The sequence below is a fragment of the Xiphophorus couchianus genome, chromosome 6, assembly GCF_001444195.1.
Source record: "Xiphophorus couchianus chromosome 6, X_couchianus-1.0, whole genome shotgun sequence".
NCBI lineage: Eukaryota > Metazoa > Chordata > Actinopteri > Cyprinodontiformes > Poeciliidae > Xiphophorus > Xiphophorus couchianus.
Window position 1 is genome coordinate 9,835,391 of NC_040233.1, and position 22,574 is coordinate 9,857,964.

The window sequence follows — 22,574 nt, forward strand, 5'->3', positions numbered from 1 at the left end:
CTCAGAGGTAAGCTTTTAAATTCTCAAACATGATCAACAGAGTAATCTTTTAACCGGCACAAGCTATAATAAGTCTTTGATTCAAGTACACAAGTATTAGTTGTGCTGAGATCTATCACAATGACATTTTGGTGAAAGTGAGATGTAATCATAGACCCAGATAAGAAATGAAGAAGCTTCATGTTACTGAAAACAAAATTTAAAAGAAAAGGGAATTTAAAAGATAATGAGAAAAAATTTCAGTCAGTGAGAATAGAGCAGTTTATTAGCCTGTGGTAAATAATCTGTAGAGAAAAGAACTGAACAGTAAGTGGATTTCCCAGGATAAAACAGAGACATTTATGAAGTTTTAAATAGAACAGTTTCTTTTGTGAGGCGACCACAGTTATTCAGACAGCATTTTGTTTTGTTAAGCAACTGACAGCATGAAATATATGTCACAACAACAAATATACACGTATGGCATGCTGCAGAGCCCATCTTCAATGTCGGCTTAAAACAAGAAAAAAAAAAAACAACCCAAAAGACAAAGAGGCAGGAAGTGTTTCGATTCAAAAGTTCAAGTGAGCTTTCAACAGCATAAACGGCTGGGGTTTATGCTGAACACCTGCTTGAAGGCCAACTCTACACGTCAACAAACCGCTGAATTTTCACATACATTCAGATTAGGTCCTTCTCGCACAGAAAATTGTGTTTAAAAATAACTACACGTGCCTGCATCCGTTGCAGTTGCGGGCGTGTTTGTGTGTGTGTGCGCTGGTTTAGCGGAACAGAGAGCAGATGAACTGTGTGTAACAGAGCGAATCCCAGCAAGAGTTTCTCATAGATGATTCCAGCTCTAAAAATCCTGAAATGTCTCATTTCCAATTTAAACTTTTGATGATATTAAGTTCCTCTTTGAAATAGAAGCCTCCCCCAGCTCCCTACAAAACAAGTTTTAAAAGCAAAAAGATTAAAACTGGAACACAATCACAGTGCAATACATGTAGCCAAACCGCTTTTCTCATCTATGCTGGTTGTATTTCTGAGATCAGAGACTCCTTTTGATTTAGTGTAACATACTATTTCTCCAGTAGGTGGCGCCACTGTTATCCGCAACTTCAGTTAAAAAAACAGCAAAAAAACAAACAACTAAACAAGGAGCAGACCATGGTTTTGTGCCATAAAATGTTATGGTTGTGTAAACCAATATCAGAACCTTTAGTGCTACTTTATTCATCACTTTTACAGAAACTTGTTTTAACTGCATTTAGAGCAAATGTGTTGAGCACAGACTTAAAAATAATGCAATACAGTTTCCGGATAATGGAATTGGGAACATTATGGATCTAAATGGAGATGGATAATGGTGTGCCTGAATGAGTCTACGGTAACCCAGATGATCCAAAAGAAGGCAAAACAATGGTGTCATTTCTTAAAATTATCCATGTTGGTTAGATTTTTCATGCCAAGCACTACAATCCCCCCCCCCCTGGCAACTTTAATGTTGCAATTGTTTTACCTTATTACCACACCAAAAGGGAAGAATCAATTCTGACACTACAGACTTATTCTTCAAGTCCTACTGTTTTCCCCAGAACAAAACTATTCAGCGAACCAGAGGCATACTGCTGAATCAGGTAATATAATCCTTCATTAAGTTTTCTTTCAGTCAAATGCAAATTATTCAACAGCAGAAATTGCCTGTTTTTATTTGCTAAATATAATAGTTTTGGGGATTTTTTTTTTAGGTTTAAGAACAAAAACCATCAGCAATTTAAGGTAAACTCATTTCAGACTTTGATTTTAAAAGTGGCTGCTTACTTATCGAGGTAAATTCAAACATTTGTCATCTGAGACAGATGAGTTGTGTGGGAGGTACTTAAACTTAATGTTCATGTTAAATCACAGTTATTATGCCTTTAAGATTCAGCCATGGAATTACCTAAAAATAAACAAAAAAACCAGTGACACTATTTGATGACCTTGGTTTCTTTTCATTCACCAACTACACCGTTTTAACTTAACTCTAGAAATGGTAACAGTTACAGTCCATTTACATCGTCTTGCCTATTGCATCCAACTGTACAGGCCTATAACAATTTATTGTATTAAGTTTCAATCCCGCAAAACATGCCAGAAGCTGTGAAGCCACAGCTGAGGTGCAAGTTTAAAAACTACAAGAGACTAAGCACAAATTCGCTCCTGACAGTCGTGTGCACCGTTGTCTCTTGAAGACAATATTCTGGTGACTGCCGATTTGAAAAAAAAAAAAAAAAAAGTCACTTTAGGTTGCCACGGTTCTTACAAACTTCGTCTAGCGAACCAGTTCTTTCTGACACCCTTGTTCCTCTGGAACTTGCAGATCAGATTATGTCCCTCCGGAATCAGTGATGTGCGTGGCGTGCTCCATCTGTCACACATGCCGATTCAAACCCAAACAGTGAGGCTTGGACGACGAAAACTCCTTACGCTTCCGTCCAAACTGGAAGCTTAGTGAGGTTCTGTAAACTTTGCTCCCTCTGCAGTTTGCAATGAGCATGGTTGATCAGAGAAATAATAAAATCAAAACAGCCAGGATGAACTTAATGACCTCCGAGTGACGCTTGGGGATGAACCAGAGTTCCAGATGCTCACTCCCACGTTTCTCTTATCCTTGTCTCTTTTAGAGGCACAAGAGCTGCTTAAATATCCATCGAGACGTCATGAGAAGTGAAGGTATGCGAGACGAGCGACGCATGAGGGGGGTGCCGTTACCATATGTGAGATTCACAGTGAGTCATTTTGATGACACCCACTCCTCCGCCTAACCGGCGGTAGTTCATTCCACCGTGCAACCTGGAGAAAAGGTGAGAGTGTACAAACACCAAGTTGACGGAATCAAGTCACAGAAGACATGATGATGTCAGTTGAATAAAAAAATAAAATAAAATACAGCTTCTTGCAAAAGTAACCTTGATTTTCTTTTTACATTTTAAATGCTAGAAGCTTTAATGCATTTTAATTCAAGATAGAATTAAAATAGCACATACAATTATGTGCTACAAAGTAAAATTGCACATCACTCAAACCACACCATCCCCACAGAGATAGAAGGTGGGGGCAGCGTCATGCTACGTAGATGCTGTTCTTCAGCAGAAATCAGGAAGTGGATCAGTTTCATAAATACCTTTGCAAGGAGCTGTAATGATGTTGCTATATCTCCCAATTTGTGCCTATCAGTCCATCAACAATCACAATAAGGTTTAGCCACAACAAATTTTTCTTTGTCTTCTGCAACTTTAGATCACCATGTGCTTTAGATGGCAAAGCAGGAAGCTGCATTCAGATAAATCATCGTAGGTGTGAGCTGCATAGACAGTTTTATAAAACATCCATGTCATTGTTTGATACTCCAAACAATCTCCTGCCTACAAAGGTTTCCATGTAAACTCATCAAAATTGGTTTCTGGCAGGCTTAATCCGTTCTCTGACGGCAAATTTAGAACTCCACTTAAACATCAGTCAGATGAAATTTGAATTAAAACTCAAAACAAATAAAAAGACATTTACATAATGAAATCCAATATACATTTTTGACAAACCTACTCATTTTTCTCATTTTAAAGATGAAATCAAAAAGACTTACCTCCATGTGTTGGCGTCCGGGTCGTATACTTCTATAGTTTTTAAATATGTTGTCCCATCGAAGCCACCTACCGCCATCAGCTGACCATTCACTACTGCCAAGCCCACCTACAGACACACATTTACAGCTTTGTATCACACAACAACAACCCAAAGTCATCCAGTGTTTATTAATTTAGTGGTTTAACCACAGATACAGACCCCACTACGTCTGGACGTCATGGCAACAACTGGCGACCACTGGTTGGTCCTGGGGTTGTATCTCTCTGCGCTGCTCAGCTCTGTGGTGTCGTCCCTCCCCCCAACAGAGTAGATCATGTCCTGGTAGACCGCGCATCCGAGGTGCTTTCGTCTCGTCCCCATGGGAGACACCGTGTGCCAGCGGTTTTCTTGAGGGTTGTAGCGCTCCACTGATGACAGAAAAATGGACGGAAATAGAATGGTATTGTTTCAGACGGTAGAAACAACAACATTTGTAGCTTAGTAGCTTTTAGCAGTCTGGAAAAGGTTTTTTTTTAATAAAAATGTATTCCTGTTGTAGCTGTTGAAAGAGGTTTATATTGCCTTTTTACGAGGTACAGTACCCGTGTTTAAAGGAGATGTCCCATCAGACCCTCCTACAGCATAAAGAAATCCTCCCAGCACAGCGACAGCTACACCAAGCCGCCTGGTGCTCATTGAGGCCACACGAGTCCACTTGTTTTCCTTTGGATCATATCTAGAAGGAAGTTATGTTAAGATACAGTTAATCAATTACACAGTAAATTATTTCCGGTAAAATAAGAGATGAGGCAAAGTCAATTTCAATTATTGCTTCCAATTCTCATTATACAAACAAGAATGTCTGTTTACCTGCAGGAAATGAGAACAACTACAAGATTAAATATTTAATAAAGTGTAAAAAAAAAAAAAAAAAAGTAAACTGAGCTCAATTTATGCACAAGGGCAAACCTTTCAACAATGTTGAGACAAGACACTCCATCTTGTCCTCCGACAGCATACAGAAATCCACCCAGCACAGCGACACCCACGCTGGTTCGGCAAGTGCTGGTGGGGGCAACGTCGCTGCTCCACTGGTTGGTTTTAGGATCATATCTGCACAGGTGGAAATCAAGCGTTGGTTTAAAGAGAATTGCATCCCTTCCTTCATCAACCTAAACAATAGTATTTCGGGTGATCGGCTTGTAAAGAGAGCATGAGCAGTTGTCGCACCGACCTCTCCACAGAGTTGAGATACGAAGAGCCGTCGTGACCGCCCACCGCATACAACAAGTCGTCGAGGACGCTGACGCCGACTCCACATCGCCGTTTGCTCATCGAAGCCACCATGCGCCACTCGTTAGTCTGCGGGTCGTAGCGCTCCACGCTGGAAATGGCGTCTCCGCTGCACCAGCCACCAACTACAGCATAGCATAAAAAGAATGACTCAAACTTGTACAATGAGGACCTAAATACTAACATTTTATAATTTCACACATTAACAACATATCAAATACCGTGAGAGATAAACAATTGCATTTCGGGATATTTTTTTTTTTTTGTTCCTGACCTGCAAAAAGAACTTCTCCGCATCGAATGGGTTTCCGAGGGCGGGTTCTGGGGCCCTGCATCAGCGGCCGTTCTTGTGGAAGCAGAAGGTAGTTTTTGGCCTCATCAACCAGGTCTCTGAAACAGTGGAGAAATTACATCATGTCTCTGTTTATTTTATTTTCCTTCAGATCAACGGGAATGTACAGTATAGTGATGTGGAAAAGCGTTTGACTGCTTCCTGATTTCCTAGTTTGTTTGTTTTTTTGGCACGTTTGTCACACATGTAGGGTTTTCTTTTTATCCTACCATCTTCAATTAAAAACTCAATTTTGTGTTTACTTGTGTGGCTTTCACTAAAGCTTAAATTGGTTTGCTGTTCTGAAACACTGAAGTGTGACAAACTTGCAAAACAAAATAGGATATCAGGATGGAGGCAAACACTTTTTCACACCATTGAATATCTGTGTTACAAAAGCTATATATTTTGTCAAGAAATATTAATAAAAGTAAAAAAAACAACAACAAAAAAAAACCACCCACCTGCATTCTTCATCACTTTTGATCAGGGGGTCTGAACCAACGGTCCCAACCAGAAACTTAGGGCTTAATAATGGCAAACGTACATGCTGCAGAACCTGCAGAGAAAACATTAGGAGGCATCATGCATCTCATCTGAATATCAACAAGGAAATAATGAAGCACATATGAAGCCTAAACATACTGAAATGCAGACATTATTTTTGAAATAATAAAACAAAAAGAAATGCAGCAAAACTACCAGATTTATCTCAGGATAAAAACCAACTATCAGACGCTTTAAATGATCCAGAACTTTCTGAAATGCCACTCGCTAACTGCACGGCTTCCTGCAGTAACAATATTCCAACAAACCTGGGGCAGCTGGGGTCTGCGTTCCTGGATGCTGTATTTCACCCATGTCATAACGGCGTTAAAAACCTGCTCCTCGCTCCGCACATTCAGCTCATCGCTGGAGATGATGTCAATCAGCTGGTTGGCAGGAAGCAGCATGAACTCCTCACTTTCCATTACCTGCAATCACACGCAGAGGAGAATTCAAGTCTCAGTGAATCAGCTTTGATTAGTGTGAGGCTCTGAAATAATTTCAATCTTGAATTTACATATTCAGTTACCATTTTAGGATTTGACATGTTATACTTCTCACAGTGAAGTAAAGACAGTGTGTGAAAATCCAAACAATAAAGGCAGCAATGTCTTATAGGTTCAAGGACCTAAGAAATGAACAGCAGCACCAATCATGCATCATTATTAAATTACCAGGACACGTGAGAGCACCACACCGGAGGCAAACCACTAGTTTCTATAAATGTTCTTTTTTTTGTTGACTAATTGAAATGGAAAACAGACACCTATATTCAATTCATTCATTCATCAACAGAATTAGTCTCACAACAAGTCTGTCATTGTAATTATTGGAGTAGAAAAGTCAAAGTAACAGTTTCTGAATTAAACATTCAACATATTTCACTGTAGACTCTAGCAAAGTCAGAGACATATTCTCTTCTGCTGCTTCCCTACCTTATGATTTTTGCAGAGATTCACAACAATAATAATAATAATAAAAAAAAACATTAAGAAAACTGGTTGAGGAGCTATTTGACCAGATCTATTCTACATCTGCTTGAAACAGCAGAAATAATGATGGTGTATTAAAAAAAAAAAAAAAAAAGACACTGAATGCTATTTCTGTACATTTGTATTGTGGATGTTCAGCAGATAGTTTAAAAAAAGTATTTTCTCCTAAGTGGAATCCAGTCCTCTATAGCTCCCATGAACTTGTCCTCCTCTTTAAGTAGAAGGAGTGATACCTCCGTGGAGAAGATGTACAAATCTACATCACTACTGTAATGTGCTACGGCTCCATTAAAAGTAATTTTCTTGGCAGAGCTTAGGACAGGATCAATACAAACAACAACAGCAAATTTAAAAGCGCTTTTCCTCTTCTTGCATCTGTTTTTACCTCCTGAAAATTATGCTGTGTGAACTTGTCTGCAATTCGCAGCAGTTCCCGACAGGAGTGGGTGTCGGCAAAGGCCCTGATGCCCAGACAGTTGGATGGATCCAGCTGTCTCTTTAGAAACTCGCAGCAGGCCTCCTGGATCTCAGCCAGCTGGAGAAGACAGGCGGCAGGAAGCAGCGTCTGGACGTTCCCCTCCTCCACTGTCACCTACAAGGCCAGACACGAATAAGGTTTACATATTTTTTTCCTATCAAGCCAACATAGGTCGGGGGTTTTCTAGGAGATAAACTCTCATAACTCTTTTATTTAAAACCTAATTCAAACTAGTAAGAAAAGAAGCCACTTTAAAAGCTATCTAAACTCAGAAGAATAAACTATAAAATCTCCAGATTTTCAGCTTCCACCAGCATGTGTGCGCAAGTATTTTTGTATCGTGAACAAGCGCCGTCCTTCCTACCTGTGAGGTGTAGGCAAAGTCAATGAGCAGCTCCATGGCTCGCTCATCAATGTCACGGATAACCACTTCAGTCTGCCTGCTCTCTGCCAGCTCCCCAGTAAACATCGCCCTAAGGAGACCACCGAAAAACAGATTCAATACTACTGAAGCCAATTCTCAGGACCTCCAGATCTTTGACCTTTAATTTAATGGAAAACGTGCCGGGGGGGTGGGGGGACCGCAGAGCGCCTTCTCATACCTAAAGTACGGGCTGCAGGCGGAGAGGATCACACGATGAGCGTAAATCTTCTTGGCGCCCACCACCAGCACCACGTCGCACAGCTCCCTGTGTTTCCTCAGTAGATTGATCACTTCCAGCGTCTGCCGTGGGTGTTTGTCCGATATGTAAGGCATGCGTGCTGGCTGGGGGACCCCTTCAGGCAGCTTGTTGGGGTCCCCCAGGGTACAGCGGCTGGTGATGTCCATTCCAGTGGCGTCCTGACGTGCGCTGGTGGCCCTTTGATTTAAAAATTTTAAAAAAAGGAACAAATTTGAAAGGAGAAAGAAGAAAAGCAGAATTACAACTTGGCATCCTAATTAATCGATTTTATTTTGCAACAGAAGGACAAGTTTTGTTCTTTTGTCTAACCTGGCAGATCAGGAATTGCACAAGCAGTCTGGTTAATTCTGTCTACCGTGAGGCAATTTAGCAAAAAAAAAAAAAGATTACACATAATTATAAATGTAATGGATTTTTTTTCTTCTTGGAACAATTTGAGTTTTTATTAAGATGTTTTGTCTGATTATGCATGATCTTTAATTTTAAAAAATAATAAGTACACCATAAATCACATAACCTATTTCTACAAAATTAAGTAATATTTTACAGCCGTTACTCAATAATTCAAAATTTTGTAGCCTGTTTTCCAGATGTATTACAGCTCTCTCCAAATTCTGAAATTTCATCATATAAAGTCAGATGTTCTTCTGTTAATCTGAAATAAATTTACACAAATTAGAAGCTTGAAGTATAAAAAAAAGCAAAGCTTCATTCAGTGACGGTTTGGGCAGATGAAAATGAAAGAGCTGAAATTAAACTTCAGCTTGGCACTTTGCACAGGAAATGCAGGCCATCAGGTTTGGAATGACACAGCATTAATAAGCACAACTTAATGGAGAAAACTCTAATGACTGAAGTCCTCTACAGCTCACCTCACTTTGTTTTAACTGTGTATCGAATCCAGTTGGATATTTTATACCTCCATGCTCCTAAAAGTTCCCCCCCTCCGAATAGATGTGTCCATTCTATGCTGTCTCTACTGCCACTGCACAGACCTGGGCAAATTCTAAGTCAGCTGAACCAAATATAGTGAAGTCGCTGACCTATACATGTAGCAGTCAGTGTAAACGTATCCACACCAGTCGCTTACCTCCGTGTGTCCCCCAGATCTCTTTAGCTCCGAGAACACACAGTCACTTTGATGCCGGGTTTCACTTCAGATTATGTTCGCAGTGCCAGTCAAAGGTCCCTGACATTTAAACATCCATTTCAACAGATGTCACTGCGGTCGGATCTCACTTTGCTTTACATATCTGTGCAAACCAATTCTGTTGAGCCACGGGCAGGTAAATATTGATTCAGAACGAATGTGATTAGAAAGTTTACCATCCGACGTTGGATGGGACAAATTCAGTAAAGGAGGGGCAATTCTGAATTGCAAGTTAAATTGTGCTGTGTGAAGGGGGCAATATTTACCAAAACACATTGCAGACATAAGTTGTCGTTTACAGGCTGCACTTATGCTTAGAGCACTTAGTGTTGCTGTTAAAACAACTCCTTACATTGTTGCAATAGTATACTCCATGATTTGTTTTTTACCGAGTCATGTCATACCCAGAAACGTCAATGTATTTTATGACAGACTAACACAAAGTAGATGAGATTTTAAAAATATAAGCAACTGTCAGCTGACTTGAATAAAAATGTTAGACAAATTTCACCCTGGACAGGTCGCCAGTCTGTCGCAGGGCAGAGACAAATTTTTATTCACCATTAGTTGTTCACTTGGTTGCTTCTCTGATAAATGTTCTTTTTTTTTTTCCTGGCTCGTCAGTTTAGTTGGACAGCAAGGTTTAGACTTTGGTCTTACAACTCTTTCCAATTCCAAGTGATGGATTGACCACTGCTCTGTCAGATGTTTAAACCTTTTTTTTTTCCTGGAGCTTAATCCTGCTTTACTCTTCTTTATAAGTTTATCCCTGACCTGTCAGACGTGCTCATTCGTCTTTACCAGCAATCTCTCTCAATTTTTCTGGGGCCTTCAGAGAGCAGCTGTGTTCTCTGAGTTCACTGAGTTCAAATTACACACCAGTGAATGTAATATAATATGTTACGGTGACTGTTAAGTAGTTTTATTTCTACTTCAATATTATGATCACCTTTACAATTCGACATTTGTACTTTGTGTTGGTCTATCAAATAAGACTCAGTATATTGAAGCTAGCGAATGTGAAGTGACAAGATGTTATAAAAAAAAAAAGCTGCAGAGATGGAAACAACTTTGCAAGGGACTGTATCTACACTCAGTCCTAATCATCCCAAATAAAACAGACCTCCAGAAATACATCTATAACTTTAAAACATTATTGACCGATATTAAATATATAGTGGTATTCCACTCTCTTTGGCCAATTAACCTTTGTTGCCTCTTAAACCTCATGCGCACGTGGTAATCCAACAAGTTCTTTTTTCAGTCATGGTGATGGCAAAAGTTTATTCATAGCACATGGGCGTGTGTAACCACATTCCTGTTCTACTTCAACCCTCAACCAAGTGAATAAGGCTGAACGATATTAGGAAAAAATTAAATGTGAGATAACGTTGGTGATTGTTGGGATAGCGACGATACGACTTGCAATACACGAGGAATTAAAAAGGTTTTACTGTCTTCCTGCTAGCAAGCAGATCTCAATAAATGAGCCTTTCAGATAGATGAGTCGTCTGTCCAGCTACTGGAACAAAATAGGCTGACGTCTGCTGTTTTGCATTGAAACAACTTAGTTGTAGTTTGTTAATGATGTGTATTAAACCACTTGTGTCACTGACTATTTACCAGGCATTGAGAGCCTGAATGCTTCAATATTTAGCAAATATTTATGGAAGTTCTTCACTTTATATGTATTGCATACACTATTATCACAATAATGCAATATGGAGACAAAAATCTTTTTAGTTTCACTCCAGAGTGTTAAGCCATTAAATTTTCCCCCATAAATCAATTATGGCTAATATGTCTGAATAAGTACCTAGAAGCTGTTTAGAATTGTCAGAACTATGTTGGAGATAGTAACAATGATTTAAATCTTAATTCTCAAACTGCATTAATGCAGTTAAGTGGTCTTCAGACAGGGCTCTAGAGTCCAGAGGCAACAGAAAAATAATTATGTATATTTACACCTACCTGCGCATTGGCTTTGTGTCCATGCACTGAAGAACAATATCTGATTCACGTCGCCCTGTAAAGACAGCAGAATAAATCACAATCTATTGTTCATCAAGGCTCAACATTTTTCTAAAACGTAAATGCAAATAGTTTCTGGATTTACATTTTCTCTTGGAAACGCATGCCATCTTTTCAATTCTTTTTTTTTTTTACAACCCTTAAGAGCAGGCCTTTGTAACGTAATGCTATCAAATTCATCTCCATTAAAAAAAAACCTTCCTCACTGCGCTCGTCATCTGTTGAGCACATTTTGTCGTTATGACATGTCATGTTCAGCATTAAAATCCTTCTTTACAATTCTGTTGTTGCATCAAAACAATATACACTGCTCAAAAAAATAAAGGGAACACTTAAACAACACAATATAACTCCAAGTAAATCAAACTTCTGTGAAATCAAACTGTCCACTTAGGAAGCAACACTGATTGACAATCAATTTCACCTGCTGTTGTGCAAATGGAACTTTGTACAGAACAAAGTATTCAATGAGAATATTTCTTTCATTCAGATCTAGGATGTGTTATTTGAGTGTTCCCTTTATTTTTTTGAGCAGTGTAGTTCTAGACAACATCAGCAGCAGACACACAAAGTCCAGTCAGATCTGGTCTTCATTGAAATATAAAGCCCCAAAAACCTTTGCAACATTTATTAACTGCAACGTTAAACCAATAACAAGGAAGTTTGAAGCGTTAATATTTAGCCACAATATAATGTTTTGTTCATAAACTACCATAAGGCACTGCCGTAATCATCTTAAAAGTGGCGTGCAAATTTAAAGTTACAGCAGACTGACAAATGAAAGACCTAATTTGGATGAGTGTATATTAAGGATGTTGTCTATAGCTCAAAGTATTTCAAAGTATGGCACCAAGAACAGCAGGAGATTTGTGAATTTCTGAATATTACAGAAAATTTTCTTTTTTCAACCACAACTAAGGCATCGTAGCCTCGTAAAAACCAGCCCCTTGTTTTATGCTTTGCTTCGTACAGAGCGCTTAAAAGAGATGAGAAATTGCAGGAAGGCAATGATCGGGCTGAAGACATCTCTGAAGAACAACATTCTATCTCTTTATGGTAAAAGAAAATAGTGAGAATAATTTTAAATGGTAAACAAAACTCTGGTAAACTTTACTCTTGCCACTACAACATTTGTTTATCATGCTAAAACAAGGGGAAGAATAAATTGTTAAAATGTCAACACAGACAACAACATAGACATTAATCTTGTCATTTCATCCATTTCTTTGTGTTTTAAAATCACTTACAAAATGCCCCTAGTATCAATTAGTCATAGTTTAAAATTCTGTTATAATGTATCAAGGTACTTTAGGGGACATTTATAAAAATGAATTATATCTGAATGTAAGCAGTATTTGCATTGTGTACGTTTATGAAATAACAGTTCATAAACTCTTCATTTATGTATAGCAGTTTTTATTGCTCTCTGTTTGCTTTGTATGTTTAGGACCACAAAGGGAAACAAGTCAGTCGGATTTAGCGCATCTATTACCTCATTGCAGTAATTTTACGGAACAAGCCCCCTTAGAAATAAGATAGAAAAAAACCCATCTACATAAAAAACGCCCAGTAATACGAGATGCACTTTTTTTTTTTTTTTTACCGACAAACGTAGCTAAGCTAACACAGGCTAACTACTAGTTTATCTAAAATGCGCACAACAAAAAGCTATTCATGAAATATCGGTCATTTTTAGACTGCACAAAATGTTACTGAATAAATATGGTTTGGGTAACTATCTAACGCCAATGTTTCTCTTAGAAAACTAGAATAAACGAAGCAACACTTGCTGACGGACGTTGATCAACTTCCCAGTGTTTGGGAGGCTAAAATTAGGAGCTAGCGTTATAAAAAGCACTTCATGTCGTCACTGTACAGGAGGCCACTTATTACAGCGACATGATTTGATTGCTATTTGAAGCAGACCTTTATGAGTTAGCTTACAAGTTCATGCATATGTGGCCGTTTACGCCTTAGCTATAGATTAGGACAAAACCTCACTGGATAAACTGTGAGCCCAGGTTTGTATAAGCCGATGTATACACGATGTAAGGAAAAAAATAAAATCAGAGGTGAGTATTTTTAAGAGAAGGTTTACCTTATATTTCCATCCCAATGGCTGAGAGAGAAGTAGCCTCGGAAGATAGTGTTTACAGTTCCCAACTGCTGGTACCCGCTGAAGCTTTTCCTCCTTGTGAACTGCGCATGTCAAATGATAAAACCCCGCTTCCGGGTATGTTTTCAAAATAAAACTGCGAGATTACGTAATCTTTTCCAAGCATCAGAAAACAGTATCAGTGAAACATACACGAAGGAATATGGAGGAATGAGGTATATATATTTTACAATAAAATGTGGTCATAAAGCATTTTTTTTGTCTAAAATGTGAACATTTCTTTTAAGATAGAAACTTCAGTACTCAGATTAATGTTTTACTCTCACCATCCACCAGAGCGCGCTGATTTCCATGAGATTTCTTTACGTAGTGTTATAATTTTTATTTTTCTCTCAAGAACCTAAGACAACAGACTCTCCCTGTGTCTATTTTTTTAAATCATAGAGAAGGAAGAGATTTGGAGTTACACAAATAAGTCTCACAGACGAAAAAGAAAGGTTTGTGTTACATTACAATTAAAATAAAAAATAATTTGTTTTTCCAAATCTTTTTGTCTTCCTTATTCTTTTTTACCTACATGTATGACAGCGGGCTCCTTTTCAGTTTTTCGTTATCCACCTTCAGAAATAAAATAGTGTTGCTAAAACATCGGTCAAATCTGTACTTTATTTACTGTTGCAGTCTTACTGTATTTTGTTGGAATTTTATTGACCAATACAAAGTGATACAAAAATGTGAAGTGTATATGGCTTGTATATGGTTACTAAAAGTTTTCAAAGTTTCAAAGATCTGTTCATCTACTATGAAAAACTGCCACATCAAGATTTGTCCTGAACCTCCACGGTCTCAATTTTTTTAATTTTTTTTTTTTTTTCTTTCTGTATCTTTACCTGTTCTGTATTTCTAATTTGTGGTGGTCCATAAAATGTCATGGAAAATATACAAATTGATTTATTACATTTTATTTTACTTATTTATTCTGTCATATAAAATCATATCAGTTCCATGTGATTTTTGATGCATTGGATGTAATCAACTAAATAGGTTAGACACTTTTAATATGCAAAGATTTAAAAAGTCAAGGTTATTTTATGCCCACATTTGCATGTTTGAGACCATCTTTAAGAAAACAGCATGAATTCTGTTTACATGAACATTTAGTGCTTTTCTTTAGCATTGTAAAAACATTTTTGTCCATGCAATGAGATATGTAGTGAAATGGATGTTATGTCCACCCACTTATTACTATAAAGTTTTGATCATTCTATCTGCCTTTCAAGTTCAATCACAGTGAAAGATCTGATTTTACATTTTTCAGTAGTTTTTCCCGGTGTTGACATAAGTGGTTTGTTTTGGTCTTACAGAATACTACATGCTTGTAAGATTTGCTGTATATTGAGTCATTTTTATCAGACTAACACTTGATATCTTAACCACAATTTTTATGACTTGATTCAACTAAGTATAACATGTATGAATATTTGGTAAATATTTCTGAATCCAAATTAATCTTTAATAAATTAGTATTTACTTTATTATTTAGCAACAGAGCCAATTTGTGACTTTTAGTGCAAATACATTATTTTCACAACTGCATTCTTAGGGGAATTTAATTTATAAAAACAACTGATTTGATTAAAAAAAACAAAACAACAAAAATTGTATCCCAGTATCTCTGATCCAGTGTAAATGTCATTAAATTCCCTGTATGATTTGTGATGGCTTGAATACATGTCACCTGCTAAAAAAAGCTTTTTCACATGGAAATGTTTTTTTAGCCATTCAGCTTTTGTTCTTCAATTTGCACACTTTAACATTTTAGGAACTTTAAATCTGGATGCATAGACTATCAGACAGGGCTGCGCAAAATTAGAAATTCAATAACAATACTAAGTAATGTGATGAAAAGACGTAATAATTTGTGACGATTTTCTTTTCTTCCGCATCCATGCGTCCATTTCTCTGTGACATTTATCCTTTTAAGTGACGTCATTTGTGTCTGTTGCAAGAATCTACAGCCAAAGAGCCTGTTCAACTATCTGAACATTACATTAATATATATAATGCAAATATTTGACACTTGGAATACATTAGCCAACAGTTATAGCACACTGAAACAATCTTTGCCAAATAAACGGAGCCTAAATTTATTGTTCCATTAATTGCTCCTGCATTGTGCAGATCTACAGTTTTAAAAAGAAAAACAGAAATGTAATTTTCTCCTCCTGTACATTCTCCAGTGGTTTCAGTTTGTAGTGCGATAGTCCAATAACTGCTGACACAGTTTCAATACGAAGAAAAATCAAACCATTTAATTTCCACATTGTAACTGCTGACATTCTCTTTACATTCTTAGCAAAAGCAAATGCATACAAAACTAAAGTAATTTTATATTCAATAACAAAGTGCCAGATTTCATATATTTTGATAAATTAAATACACAAAAATTCATAACATACATATAAACAGAAGTTTCATCTTGAAAACATTAATATTTTAACAACTTCTCATGTGACTCCATGAATAAGTTAAATTAATTCATTGACTTTACCAGTTTATTCTTTCTTTCTACAGTGACCAAGTGATATTGGCAGTTTAGTGCTCTTATCTTATACGGTAGTTACCCATTCACCCCTTACACATCTGTAAAGACATTTATAAACAAATAACTGATTTCCACTAGAGTATCTCTTCAACCTCAGACTCATTTTCTATGTAATGGTATTCAGGAGTGGCTGATTGGGAGCTGTGTCAGTGAATTTGACATGAGCGGCTGAAGCAAAAGTTGGTCCGGAGTTTGAACTGGAAAAGTGAGGAAAAAAAGAAAACAAAAATAAGTCAAAGAAAGCAGATTTAACTGGTGTCAACTTAAGATTTAGTAAGCAAAAGTGTCATTTAATTGTGATTGGCTTTTAATTTGCCAGATGTGGGTGTCAAGAAACAATACTGTTTATTTCAAATCAATAAATATTAGCCAAATCCAGGAAGAGGAAGACCATCTTATGACATCCGGTTAAAACAGATAGATCTGTTGGCTGTTTTTAGCAGTAGGAGTTTAGAACAGTGTTGAGGGTTTGCATAGCTTCATTACCTTCCATATAAGTCAGAGTAGTAAGAAGTGGTGTGTCAGGAGAAAGATAGGTTGTATATTGTAGATCCTCCATCGAAGGTGGAGTAAGCTGAGTAGGACCAAGTGATGTCATCATGGCTGAAGAGGGCTGAATTGGGCCAATGTGTTTCTTTTGACGAGCTCGACAATTCTGAAACCAAACCTGAAGCCGGGAAAATAAAGTTTATTACAGGGCAAGACATGTAGTTTGTTTTTGTTTGGTGTTATGATACTTTTCTTACAGACATGCATGTTTGTATCCTGTAACTTTATTTTGTTGTAATTCAGTAAAACAGGGAAACTTACATTTTTAATGCACAAAACATGTAAGGCTACAGAGCCTAAGAACTAAAACACATATAATACCTACTTCATTTCAAAGGTCAACATATTTTGAACACTATATTTTTGCAAATATATCCAACATCACAAAGGCCAGAATGGTCATTTTGAATATGTTGAATAAAATTACCTGAATTACTCTGCGGCTAAGACCTGTCCTCTCTGCCAGCTTCTGCAGAGTCTGAGCATCTGGGTTATTATCTTTAGCAAACTGGGTTTGCATCACCTACAGATAGAGTGACAGAGAAGGTTTTAGTAAACACTTATCAGACTTTATTGAATATATACAGTTAATCTATTTCCAAAATGATCTGCAGATACATTAAAGGACAAGCTAGACAGATCTCTGGGGCTTGTGATTTATAATACCATGAGAGACTTCTGTTTGCATTCAGTATCACCAAGAAAGAAATGCTCTGATAAAATCTGATGCAATAATTCAAATCTCCACATTTTGTGTGGACTTGTTGCCGCTCCCAGTAAAAATATTTGGGATAATTAAAAAAAGAAAAACAAAAAGAAAAAAAAATTTCAAAATGTCTTAATTGAAGTAACATTTTTAATGGATGAATCGCAACAATTCTTAGTTTTTCTCTATGCATGAGAAAATGGTTTAGGGAACCACAACTTCCAGGTCAAAGTACCTGTAACTGGTCAGCAGTGAAGCTGGTCCTGGCCCTCTTTGCTGGTCGGGGAATTGCACTTGGATCATCTTGGTTGGCCAGGTCATCGTCCAATTTTGGTTGCTCTTTAGAGGAAGACACAGCAAAATAGATCAATTGAAGGGAAAAAAAAAAAAAATATATATATATATATATATATAGTATTTAAGAGAATAAACTGTTTCTCTTAACTTACTTCTCAAGCCTAATCCCATTTGTATGCTCACCATTCTCCTTAGCACGTTTGAGATTCTCCATCATTATGTCATAGTGACTTCGACAGAAGACCCTGTTCTCCACCAGTCCACATTCCTCTCCAGTAGAGAGCTGCCGCTTACATGAGGAGCAGGAGAAACACGCCAAGTGGAAGGTGCTTCCTCTTGCACGACGCACCCAGTCAGTAGAATGGATGTTCCGGCCACAACGTGCACAACGAGTGCCATACCTCCTAAATGAAAGAAAATAAGAAGCGAGGCAAATGGTTGAAATATTTAGCCATGTTAAAATGTACACATAAGATATATTTCACTTTTAGGCTTTCCTTCTAGACTGTTAATCAAGGAAACACAGGGACTTATTAATATTTTAGCAGCTAGGTTAAAAACAACAAAAATTTCAGCACTGTTTGCTATGATTACTGCAAACTTGTTTTTCATTGGACAAAAACATTAAAAATACAAACATTAGGCCTTGATATTTTAGTCACTTTAGTTTTCAACATGCAATTTAAAATTTATAGGAACACAAATCCTGTCTGCTGATTATTTAAATGCACCAAACACATATTTGTGACTAGTTTAAACATCTCTTTGTTTTGCTACTCAAACAATATTGTTCAATGAAATTCTGAAAACAAAGACTGCTAGGACCAACACACCTGAAGTAGTCAAGTTTGCAGAAAACCTGCTTGTCTTTCACATAACAGCTCACGTGTCGCCCCAGTGACGTTTTACATACACTGCATGCGAGACATGTCATGTGCCAGCACAAGTCGTTCACCTGAATGACGGGAGAGGAGGGAATGAATGACATTTGAAATCAACAGAAGCCACACACTACATCCGACAGGAAAGAAAATACATTCGGTTGGACATACAAAGGTTGGATTTGTTTGTTTAGCAAAAATAATTCACTACTGATTTTTTCTAGGATACCAGAGATGTCAGTATCAGCAATGATGACAGTGAAGGAATGATTCGGACCTTGAGAAGGTATCTGTCCACAATTTCTTGCCCACAGGAGGCGCAAGCGATCTTCACCTGGTGGGATGTAGATGGAGGGACAGATGGCAAGGAGGAAGATGAGAGAGAGGAAGGAGAGTAGGAGTCTTCTTCAAAAATATCATCAGCCCCAGAAGAACCCTGTTGGTGACAAGTAATCACAGATTGTAAACTTTGACTACACAATTATGATACAGAGTACTAACTTCTTTATGGGGTGGTAGCCACTGAAAAAACTGAAGAAAGTAGTTTATTTTATTTGATGAGTGTTCTGATAGTTTACATTTCTTGCACTCCTGAAGAAGCACAGCTTAAGAAAAATTTCTCTGATGAAATCAAGAACAATTTTATCTCCAGAATTGGAACCATAACAAACAGACATTAGGAGGCAGAAACTAAAGCAATCTACACAAACCCCACACTGACAAAGGAAAACACAAAAAAAGGAATTGTGTGAAAATATGTATCTGTATGACTTTAAAGGCTTACAAAATATATTAAGACAATTCAGAATTGAGAAATTTTCAAAAATATGCCATCATTCTCTTTAGCAAAGTGGGCACATATTGTATGCTTCAACCTGACTAGCTGAACGATTCAGTTGTTGAAGTCATCATATAAGTGAATAGTTAGAACCCAAATCAATTTAATTACTGAACAAAATCTTTTTTTAATGTCTATATTCAAGCAATTTTATTGAGTCAGTTTATTTAAAAAATTGGTTGTAACTAACTTACCTCCTGTAGCTGTTAGATTTTCATAGCTTCCACCCAAAAAATTTTTATTTCTATCCAAATAAAATGAAAGCATTACATGATTTTCATTAGCCTAAACAAATAATCCAAAGATGGAAAGTTTAAAACAGCAGTTCTTTTGATAACTTGAATAATTAAGACTTTTCAACTAACCCTGTTTCTGCTGTGTTATTTTTAAAATGAAATAAAAAGCAATGAAGAAGTCTCCAAAAATTTACTAAATGTAAACGTGCTTATGGCATTTTGAACTCTTTTTTTCCTCCCCAGGACTGTAATTTACCCTTTTTAATTGACTGATTAATTTCTACTTATGTTGTCTTACTTTTGACTTTTTGCACAATTTTAAATACTAACCCAATATATCAATTGCAACTACGATTTTTTTTCCTGTAGCATTTTAAACACCATACTCCCAAAATACTCTGCTTAAAAAGCTTGATGAAGTGTATATGAGAGAGAGTAATACTGAAATGTATATAAAGTAGCCTTATCGCTTCATTTACATACGTTTTCATTTTTAAAACAAGCTTAATAGTTTTATAGTACAAGTTCTTGGAGTACAATTAAATTAAAACAGAAGTCAGAAAAAGTTAAGAAGCAATGCTGTTTATCAAGTATATTGTTAGCCTAATTATCTATAAAAGTAAAGCAAAAAAAAAAAAAAAAAAAAACTAACTTAAATATCTGCAACTTTGTGTGATTTTTCCGGAGCACTGGCATGCGAGCCACACAGTCCGTCTTTAATTCCCCTCTCGGTCTCTCTCACCAAATATATAGGGAGAATTGTTGTGCTGTTAATTTGATATTGAAAACACCTACTGTGTCGTAAAAGGCGTTTTCCTGGTGCAGCTGAGAGAAAATATCCTCCTCTGTGAATGTGTCTCCCTCCGACATGGTGTGTGTGCCACAAGTCCAGAGGACGTACCACCCTAAATGAACATGTAAGCTGACGTCCTCCTAATGTTTCCTCTGTGACCTGGTCGCTTACATTAATTAATAACGACCCATAGTGGAAAACGAAAAAAAAAAAACAAAAACAAAAAAAAAAACGTGAAAGTGCTTATTGCTGTCGTTTATTAACAATACGTAAAGGCCATTGTTTTGGTTGAGACATTGACCATACAAACGGTACTAACTTATTTCTGTTGTTTTTTCATTCCTATTATTATTATTAAATTTTATTTTAACCAAATCTCTCTTTAAAAATGAGAACTGGCGTTCAATGAACTGGTTCACGCACACCTGAGTCTGATTATCACTGATTATGCTCGAGCACGCACGTGCAGCCAATAGCAGGAAGGTGTGTTCACTTCTTCTTCTTCTTTTCTATTATGGCCAGGTGTGTTCACCTGGTCAGATTGAACATTTAAGACGTTCTGTCATCTCTAACCCTATTTGAGTGCACTCTTCGATCCCGGAGATTTTGTATATCTGTTTACATGTCTTAGTATTTTAACTTATATGTCCTTTATGTGAATGTGAAGTCACACATAAACACCTATAACTTACATTTGAAAACACCAACGTATTTCTACGTGATATTTTGTTACTGAAACAAAACAATAGCAAAAACTTTAAATAAACCGTAATCCTGCCCATTAATGTTCTTGACGTAAGGTCCGACAATATTTGTTCATAAAATATTTTTATTAAATAGACGTTTAAAACGACAACATTCTTTTTGAGAATGCAGTGTTTATGTATTGGCCTTTTTTTTTTTTTTTACTGGTCATTATGGTTCGCTTTATAGCTGTTATTTTAGGTTATAACAGCAGAGTTTTGAACTAATCACTAAATGTCTGGACGGCGCAGTCAAACTATTAATAATACGACAACGACATTCGTAGACTGTTCTCTTATAACAGCTATTAATTTAAGAAATACAGAAAAGATAAAAATGTATGAATTGAACATTAATTGTGGCACAACTCGCTCTATAATTTTCGACATGCTTACCACGCTGTTAGAGTTAAACATTTTCGAGGAGCATCCCGTTCCGGCCAGATGTTGGCAGCAGGCAGAGGCCGGTTTTCTCCTGTGACTTTGTACCTGACCTTGTCTGATAACTGCCTGTCCAAGGCGCTGTTTGTTGAAGCTATAGTCCGTCAGGGTCCCGCTTATCGACGTGACTTCCACTTACTGTTTGCTGTAAGAGCTAAGATGTGTTTTGTCTTGGGATTTAAAAAAAAAAAAAAAAAGAGAGAAAAAAGTGCACCTCCTACTGTGGGGGCCTGAGCCCGCCTTCAGTTTCACATTTACAGTCTTCCCATCATAAGGAGGGAAATCAAGACTTTCTGTTAAGATGTTGAGACTTTGTTCCCCCCACTCTTTTGCTCAAATGTTACATTGCATTGTAGAGAAAACTCCAATAGAAGTAATTTTATCTCAAGATTGTATGGGGCCAAAAGCTGAATTATTTGGGACATGCTTCCGATTAAACCTATGCCGCCTGACTGGACAATAGCAAGGGCTTCACAGGGACCTTAGGTTTCGAGGGCCTCAAAAATAATTAATTAATTAATTAATTAATTAATTAATTAATTAATTTATTTATTTATTTATTTATTTATTTATTTATTTATTTACAATATTTTTATTTGTTTTCAAACAAGTGAAAGCAAATATCACCGAGGTGTTTTTTAATTTGTTGGTATTTCCATAGATAATGATCACGTCACAGCCTAACCTAGCTCTCGAGAACATAAAATGTGCCAAATATTATCTTTAATTGGTTTGTAATTACCTTTTGTTTATTTCAGTGACATGTATTAAAACTTTACATGCTTTGGTTTATTTTTGGGTGTGGATTAAGATATTCCTTGGAATTATTCTGGGTTTTATGATGGTTTGTTTTTATTTAAAATAGATTATTTTTGGAAAACCTCTATTATTATGTGCATACGACTTAAAAACACTTAAGTTGGTGTGTATTGTTTTACATCTAGATTTATCAACATGATTCACGTATTTGATCTGATAATCTTGTGTTGGATGCAATATTTGAATCCACACTCTGAGAGTTAGAGAGTGGGGACTGCCTTTCTCTGTTTGCAAAGCATCTAAGAGCTCTGCAGCATTATGACGGAGGCTGGTGCAGATATTCAAAGTTAAACTTTAAACTTTGATAGATGGCTTTCTTCATAGAAAAATACTTCTCATACCCCCAAACACACAAAAACATATAATCATCCTTTCCTGTGCGATGCAATTAACTTAATATGCTCCGTTTGACTCTTATCAGCATGTTTCATCTTTTCCTCTGCTGCCACCAGGGACCT

General features: G+C 36.9%; 2 protein-coding genes across 3 annotated transcripts; both read right to left on the reverse strand.

Moving 5' to 3' along the window:
• Nucleotides 1–243: 243 nt before the first annotated feature.
• klhl20 (kelch-like family member 20) lies at nucleotides 244–13,314 on the reverse strand. The gene is made up of 14 exons (XM_028021285.1): nucleotides 13,191–13,314; nucleotides 11,033–11,087; nucleotides 7,831–8,088; nucleotides 7,593–7,701; nucleotides 7,136–7,342; nucleotides 6,028–6,186; nucleotides 5,677–5,771; nucleotides 5,156–5,271; nucleotides 4,823–5,006; nucleotides 4,558–4,701; nucleotides 4,191–4,324; nucleotides 3,808–4,016; nucleotides 3,608–3,714; nucleotides 244–2,817 (listed from the first exon to the last, which is right to left on the reverse strand). The coding sequence occupies exons 2-14, from the start codon at nucleotides 11,053–11,055 to the stop codon at nucleotides 2,733–2,735; spliced, it is 1,830 nt and encodes a 609-aa protein (XP_027877086.1). The 5' UTR covers nucleotides 11,056–11,087; nucleotides 13,191–13,314; the 3' UTR covers nucleotides 244–2,732.
• A 2,178-nt stretch (nucleotides 13,315–15,492) lies between these two features.
• lhx8a (LIM homeobox 8a) lies at nucleotides 15,493–20,423 on the reverse strand. 2 transcript variants are annotated; one of them, XM_028019832.1, is made up of 8 exons: nucleotides 20,116–20,423; nucleotides 18,581–18,682; nucleotides 18,199–18,320; nucleotides 17,549–17,769; nucleotides 17,304–17,407; nucleotides 16,790–16,885; nucleotides 16,300–16,480; nucleotides 15,493–16,010 (listed from the first exon to the last, which is right to left on the reverse strand). In XM_028019832.1, exons 1-8 carry the CDS (start codon nucleotides 20,188–20,190, stop codon nucleotides 15,934–15,936), a joined length of 978 nt encoding a protein of 325 aa, XP_027875633.1. In that variant the 5' UTR covers nucleotides 20,191–20,423; the 3' UTR covers nucleotides 15,493–15,933. The 2 variants fall into 2 exon arrangements, with proteins under 2 accessions (XP_027875633.1, XP_027875632.1); XM_028019831.1 differs by having other exon boundaries at nucleotides 18,524–18,682; nucleotides 20,116–20,417.
• Nucleotides 20,424–22,574: the final 2,151 nt, after the last annotated feature.